The 8,072-nt window shown below is 36.5% G+C and overlaps 1 protein-coding gene across 1 annotated transcript; it reads right to left on the bottom strand.

The window, feature by feature from the left end:
- Positions 1-326: 326 nt before the first annotated feature.
- Positions 327-5,313, bottom strand: LOC128317501 (B-cell receptor CD22-like). The gene is made up of 8 exons (XM_053229680.1): positions 5,271-5,313; positions 4,250-4,594; positions 2,255-2,503; positions 1,853-2,110; positions 1,505-1,762; positions 1,157-1,414; positions 551-799; positions 327-421 (listed from the first exon to the last, which is right to left on the bottom strand). The coding sequence occupies exons 1-8, from the start codon at positions 5,311-5,313 to the stop codon at positions 327-329; spliced, it is 1,755 nt and encodes a 584-aa protein (XP_053085655.1).
- Between the last annotated feature and the right edge of the window lie 2,759 nt (positions 5,314-8,072).

Below are 8,072 nucleotides of genomic sequence, written 5' to 3'. Positions count from 1 at the left end.
TACAGCACAAGACAGGGTAATATAAAACAAAACACACTAAAAGATAATAAAATATACAAAGTATAATTCTCCTTATTAAAATGACTAATTAGACACATGACTTAAAAAAACAAGGATTAGATACAGTCGTATGCCAAAGAGAAAAGATGGATCTTAAGACAAGATTTAAATTCTTCAGTAGTAGAAGCAGATCAGGTAGTGTATTCGACAGTCTAGAGGCAGCTACTGAGAACGCACAGTCACCCTTGTACTTTAATCATGAATGAATTTATCCATCAGAAACATCTTAAGATGAATTGGTGATGAATTTATCAGCATAAATATTCTCACCTCAGCCAGAAGAGTGCAGAGAGAAGAGCTGCAAGCCCAAAAAGTCCAACTCCAACAGCCACATACACAATCAAAGAACCATGAAGGAAACCTACCCACGCACGCACACACACACACACACAGGAAGAGCAGAAGTGAAAAGATTTTTTAAAAAGAAAATCCATAGTGTATGATGTATAACAGCAGAGATCAAACATGGACGTATAATCATCGCTCTCACCGTTTAAAGTGACGGACACTGCAGCTGATCTCTCAGAGCCGTGTTTATTCTGAGCCTCGCAGTAGTACTGTCCACTCTGTAGAGCTCTGTAACTCTGTCCAGATCCTACAGGTGATGATTCTTTCTCCTTAAACCAGGTGTACTTCTCCACAGGTGGGTTAGCATCACTGCTGCAGGTCAGAGTCACTGAACTGCCCTCCACTATCTCACCAGAGGAGCTGATGGACACTGAGACGTTCTTTGGAGGATCTAAAATGGGTAGGGAAGTTAGACTTTAGAGTAAATCTATGATAGTTTTATCTCTTATTGGCTGTGAGGAGATCTTCAGCTTTAACAAGTTAAGTCCAGCTTTAACAAGCACAAGTCAACATTGCACACTCACACATACAGATGTACATAATCTATATTTCTATTTCTTTAACATGACTACACTTTATTATGTTTGTATGTATGTCTATGTCTGTTTTTATTTTTACTTCTACATAGTTTGTGTTTATCTTGGCATTCAATGTGGACAGCAAAGAAAGAATTTCATTGTACAGGGAAACTTGGTTTCCTCACTGTGCACATGACACTAAACGCTTTGAATCTTGAATCTTAACTTACACAGAACCTTCAGAGTTACACCGATGGAGTCCTGATGTCCGACTTCATTACTGCACTTGCACTTGTACTCTTCACTGTCCTCAGTGCTGATGTTGGAGATGTTGTAGTTCTTTCCTTTTCCTACTGATGTCATCCCCCTAAACCAGGTGTAGTTCACCACAGGTGGGTTAGCATCACTGCTGCAGGTAAGAGTCACTGAACTGCCCTCCACTATCTCACTAGAGGAGCTGATGGACACTGAGACGTTCTTTGGAGGATCTAAAATGGGTAGGGAAGTGAGACTTTAAAGCAAATCTATGATATTTTTATCTCTTATTGGCTGTGAGAAGATCTTCAGCTTTAACTTACACAGAACATTCAGAGTTACACCGATGGAGTCCTGATGTCCGACTTCATTACTGCACTTGCACTTGTACTCTCCACTGTCCTCAGTGCTGATCTTGGAGATGATGTAGGCCTTTCCTTTTCCTACTGATGTCGTCCCCTTAAACCAGGTGTAGATCTCGACAGGAGGGTTAGCATCACTGCTACAGGTCAGAGTCACTGAACTGCCCTCCACTATCTCACCAGAGGAGCTGATGGACACTGAGACGTTCCTTGGAGGATCTAAAATTGGTAGGGAATTGAGGCTTTAAAGCAAATCTATGATATTTTTATCTCTTATTGGCTGTGAGGAGATCTTCAGCTTTAACTTACACAGAACATTCAGAGTTACACCGATGGACTCCTGATGTCCGACTTCATTACTGCACTTGCACTTGTACTCTCCACTGTCCTCAGTGCTGATCTCGGAGATGATGTAGGCCTTTCCTTTTCCTACTGATGTTGTCCCCTTAAACCAGGTGTAGATCTCCACAGGTGGGTTAGCATCACTGCTGCAGGTCAGAGTCACTGAACTGCCCTCCACTATTTCACTAAAGGAGCTGATGGACACTGAGATGTTCTTTGGAGGATCTAGAGAGTTCCATGATAAGAGTGAGGAAATCAGTTTATGATCATAATCAATGATTTTCTTGATTCCTTTTCTTTCATTAAATATGATGTGCTTCATCATCTATTGAGTTACACAATATGTAAGAAAAAATAAATAAAGCTCACATCTGACGCTGAGGGTTTGAGCAGGAGAGGAGAGATGTTCATATCCTCTTACAGCACAGCTATAACTGCCTGCATCCTCACTGCTGACCCGCTGCAGGTGGACTTCATTGCTCTTGGTGGTCTTTGTGGTTAAATCACGTCTGTTTTTGTACCAGATGAATGTGGGATCAGTCAGACTGCAGGTGGTTTTACAGGTCAGAACGGCTGATTGTCCCTCTGTCACTTCTGCAGGAGCGATTACTTGAAGATCTTAAACAACGAGAGAAATATTAATCTGCTTCAGTGAATAATCTACCAGCTCGTTTCCCTCAATCAGTCATTCACAGTTTTTATGCAGATAAAGAAAATAAACTTTGTGTTTTCCTCAACCATCAGTAAAGCTAAAAGTTGTCAAACAAACAAACAAACAAATAAATAAAGATTTACTAAGAGTGTGTGTGTGATAACAATGGCAAATTGGGTGGAGTCAATGCAAATAAACTAATTTAGCACCTACAGTGTGAGTTATTGTCTTATAGAAATGAAAAACTGGTTTAAAATTCTCACAGTAAAGCTTTAGATTAGATATTCACCACAAATTTAATCGTATCTATCTTATTAACAGAAATATGCTAACATCTGTACTCTTTCATTTTTCCTTCACATTGTGGTTTTCAGCACATCATATGACTTTTTATTGACATTATACTCGACCCGTAATTACACATATATGCGGCTCATATTAAATAGAAAACTAACTTTATCACAGAAATATAATCTTAATTCTGAGAATCTTTCTTACTGTGATTATTTCTAGCTACTGAACATAAAATCTGTATAAATGTATATTTTTCCTTTAAGTGGTGAACATGGGCTTATATAGAGATCTATTTGTACCATAATCAGCATTTTTAAAACTTGTTAGTCTTCAATTCTATCAGTTTTTATTCCATGCTAATATAATATTAAGTTCTGTTGATTGTGTATTTCTTGGTCAAGCTTTTTGTTGTTGTTGTTGTTGTTGTTGTTGTTTTTGTTCACCCATGTTGCCGGTTGTTTCTTGGCTTATAGTCTTGTTTTGGTTATTTATTAGTGTATTACTTGTTAATTTAATAAAACGTCTGCACTTGCATCCACCTCAGCTACCCATTCCTGACATGATGAAGCTGTTATAATGATTATGTAATTATCTTCTTAAGCTCTGAATGGCACTTTTTGTTTAGATATTTATGTATTTGTTTTTGTTTTGTTTGTTTTAATACTTTAATGTCCTATAATTAAAGTTTAATTCCATCTTCTGAAATTTCTTTTTCCATTTCTGATCTAACAGCTAATGAGAAAATTTAACACACAGAAACTTTTGTAAATCACCTCTAAAACAAGCAGCAATGTTCAATTTATCAGATCCTATAGAAAAATTGTAACTATAAAATATTAACCACAAAATGTGTACTTAGATTTGATAATACTTAGTCCTCAGTGTTATAGATAAATGGAACCGGTATAGTGCATAAGGTGACATGGAGTGCTGCAGGGAACTATATGACCTTACATAGGCATTGGTATCCTGCTAAGTGGGGAGAGCAAGAACAAGCTGTAAATTTAAGGGAGAAAGGCTGCCTTAAACCATAACATAAGAATATATGGGAATGTTGGGAATTGTGAAAAACAGGATGTGGAAGTTTTTTATGTAATGTATATAAGAATGCCCGATGAAGAGTTGGGGAGCTTTTGTCTGCACACAACTGCTCGGCTTAATTCTGCAAAGAATAACGTCTAAGGGCGTCAACAACCAGGCTCTCCAGTGATCTTTGATCTGCATTAATTGCTACAACAATCCATGACAAAATTAGTGTCTGTGTTTGTAGTTCTAGTCAATCAAAGCTTTTAAGTGTTTAATTAATACAGTAATTTAGTGAGAACATGTTAATCTGCTACAAAACTCTCACAGTCCTGTATCTAAAGACAGATTATGGTCTGAGTGATATATGTAGAAAATAATATGATTTTATTTACCTGTAACAGTGAGTGTAACTCCGGGTTTACCCAGCCATCTTTCTGTTTCTTCGTTTGTTCTGATTCTGAAGTAGTACATGTGTTCATCTGTTTTCTTCACGTCACTCAGTCTGAGGGAGAAGTGTTTCTGTTCATCTCCTAAATACTCCAATCTGCCTGAGTAACCTGGTTCATTACGCAGATCAGCCGGCTCTTTACCGTGAACTAGGGTTATTGACCAAAACCTGTTCTTCACTGTAAGATGTGTTGGGTGTGTGTAAGTGCCGTTCATAAACACTGTAGATCCTTTTAAAGCACAGAGATTTTCTTGGCTGTATTTCAGACTCCATTCATTCCCAAGAGCTCCTGAAACATGATACATGAAAGAGGCGATTAGAGGTCATTATCCTGAGCCCCATAAAACACTGAGTTAGCTTACAGCTTCATTTCTGTCCTCTGGAACTCCGAGTTGGAGAAATAAAAACAATTCTTTACCACTGGAAGAAAACCATGTACAGGATTTGGACATAGCGGTGTGTTCTAAATTCAGAGCTTGTAATGTGAAATTAACATTTAACAGCATCCACTACTATTCAGTCATCACTTACGTCTGTTTTTCTTTAAATCCAGTGTCACTGATAGACAAATTGTAACAAGAATATGTCACCTGGACTTCAGGTTTTGTGGGCAGGAGATGATGTTATTGTTTATTCCATTTTATATCTTACTAAGAGTTGAGTTAAGCACACACACATCCGTATTCAGACCTCAGATTTAACTGCAGACTTAAACACTATTCACACGTTATGTGAGAGTTATGCACGGGGGGCGGAGTTTTTCAAAAACAGAGGCGTGTCTTAGTTAAAAGTGATTCTGATCACGAACTTAATCCCATTTTTCTCACGTAATATCATCTCAAGGGAGGAGCAGTGTTATATTTATAATGTTACAATTATAACAAGTATCAAAATATACTGGTGGTTAAAGTTTTATTTATTGTCTCTGGGGTGTGTAGTTGTGATGATGTTAATGTGTGACTCACCTGAGATCAGGAACAGAAAGATCAGATAAAGTGGAGAAGCCATTTTGAGGGACAACATTGCTGGAGAGCTTCTATAGAAAAAAAAAGGAAAACCTATAAAATTTGCTTATAATAAGTCACAACAACAACATACAACCTACTAAGCTGTTAATCCTCCTTTTCTTTGGAGAAATAATTAAGTAATGACATACAATTATCACAGCATCCATCAGAAGTCTTTCATTAGCTGAGGGATTATTTATTTTAATACCACAGTGCAGTTGAATTCTGGTTTCTGACATCATCAAGACAGAGAAGTTTATGCTTTACATTACACAGAACATTAAATATAACAATAAACAGGAAAAAGTATGACGTTTATGACAAATATTCACAAGCCACAAAAGAAAACCTGTACTTGAATTCGCTGTTACCAAATCTACTCAGAGAAGCTCACACATGCTTAAAACATTGCTTACTTGTCATGCACTAATCTACATAGTCTTAGAATTGTCATTATTTGCATATCGGAATCTGATACTTCAAGGAGGAATTTTCAGGAAAGATGTCTAAAGTAGAATAGTACACAAAAATCACACATATTTTACAAACCAGGATGCTTTAAAACAAAAAGATGCAGTGCTATCAGTTAAGATAAAGAATCGGGTAAATATAGAATAATTATGTAGATTTATTTCTTGTGCATGAAGCTAAGTAAATATTTCGAGTTTAAATAATGCATGCACTAGTGGGACAAACAGCAGTGATGATTGATTCGTGGTCTCACTGGTTCATAAGTTTCAATATTGTCACCAATAAACTCAATTAAACAGCAGAAGATTTCATCAGAAACTAAGAATGGAAAGAGCAGGTATATAGAAGACAAACTGAACATGAAACTCTAGCTGTATGAAACACATTTGATAAATGAATAGAGCTAAATGTATTGGCCCCGATGGCCTTCCACACTACATCACCGCAGTACCACCTACAGCCACAGCTACATAATCAGCCTTTCTCCTCTCTGCTCCTGGAGTACTCCTGCTCTACTAATGTCAGTGCTTTCCCTTTTCCCAACACACCTGATTCAACTCATCAGATAATTAACAAAGCAGACGTGAGTGTGTTAAAGCAGGAAAATGCTATATAAGATAACATTACTGCTGTAGCAGGACTCAGAAACATGACAATAGATGTGGGCCACATGACCAAAATATCAAATCACACTTCATACCATACATGAAGACATTTTCAGGGTACACAATATGTATCACTATATAAACACTTGCTAGGGAACTGTCAGCAAAATTTAAAGAAAAAAAAAAGAAAGAAACTGTTACTACACTTACTACGGCCTGTCAGTAAGTCTGTGCGTTACCATGGCAACATGCAGCCTTGGCTTCTTTGGGAACTATTTCTATCGACGGAGCAAAAATAACCAAAATATTTGGCCATATTGTGTCTGACATGTCAGTTACTTGATATTGATTTGTTATTAATAGACCTGTCACACTTGCAATCGTGCTGTTTATCTGTGGCATCGTGCCTACGGCCACATCACAGCCACGCCCATATTCAGTTTAACAGCATTCTTGCTCATGTCATATTGCTTAATTGATTTTAAAAATAATTATTTATCATTAAAAAAATAAGGAAACATAAAAAATATTAGTAAAAAATTGCAACATTTTGCCATTTTAAATATTCAATACAAATATTTTAATATTGACTTTGAAATTGTTATAAAAAATACACAAAAAGCCACAATTATCTCAGATACAATTTATCATGAAATCAGAATTATTTCCATAATTCCCAGCACAGATGAGCGATCGGTAAAAGTTGCCAAAAGTCACGTAGCTCCCAATTTAACAACACAAACTACAACCGCATTGAAAAAACCCAACACTGGGCCTCTCTATGTTCAGGAAATGTACATATACTGAGGAATATATATTAAAATATTATTGAAATATTATTAAAATTATAAAAATAAAATATTAAACATTATGTTTTCTTACTGTGCTTTCTCGACCTTCATGTCCAGCAACCAAACTACGACTAAAGAAAAGCATGAGAGAAAGAGTGTGTGGTTAAGAGGTGTTGCTGATGTGTGTGAAAACACCCCTTTTTGTTTCCTCTTTATTGCTGAATTAGTCCCTACGTCAGAATTGGAGAAAATAGTCAGACAAAGAAAGATAAAAGATATACATTTTTAATGAATCTAAAGAAAATGCTCTATAGTAATCTGTAGTGCTTGTGCATTTATTACCTCAGAAGTTTTATTCAAAAGCAAATTAATTACACCAGACTTTTTTTATTAAATAAGCCAAAAAAAACTTTATTAGCATTTTCAAACATGTGTTATTGCATCAGCAAGACTGTCTTTGCACCAGAGTAAAAACTATGCATGCATTGTGTACAGTACATTTTAACACATCAGTCCAATGTGTGAACAAATGAACCTATTGCCATGCCAACTGAGGAAGTGAAACAACACCCCAAACCACAAAACACACACTACACAATGTTTAAAACTGTCTGTCCTATTTTTAGGTATTATGGGTATTTATCTAATTGTGTGGTATATTTTATCTTGAGGCAGATCTCTGTGAACATGGGCACGAAAGAGGTCAGCTCAGGGAGTAAAAAAAAAACAAATATATTCAAATGTTGAACCCAGCTACTTAACCTTTAGACTCTGGACTAATGCAGCTTTAACAGGAAGTGTTGGTGTTGAATTGTCCTGTAGTGCAGCACCGCTGCTCATGAGCAGTTACTTTTCTAAATGCTAATCTCACATTTCAATCCTGTCTTCAATGC

This window comes from Pangasianodon hypophthalmus, chromosome 26 (genome assembly GCF_027358585.1).
Source record: "Pangasianodon hypophthalmus isolate fPanHyp1 chromosome 26, fPanHyp1.pri, whole genome shotgun sequence".
In the NCBI taxonomy this organism is placed as follows: domain Eukaryota; kingdom Metazoa; phylum Chordata; class Actinopteri; order Siluriformes; family Pangasiidae; genus Pangasianodon; species Pangasianodon hypophthalmus.
The sequence above is the reverse complement of the archived record's forward strand: the minus strand, read 5'-3'. Positions and strand labels throughout refer to the sequence as shown.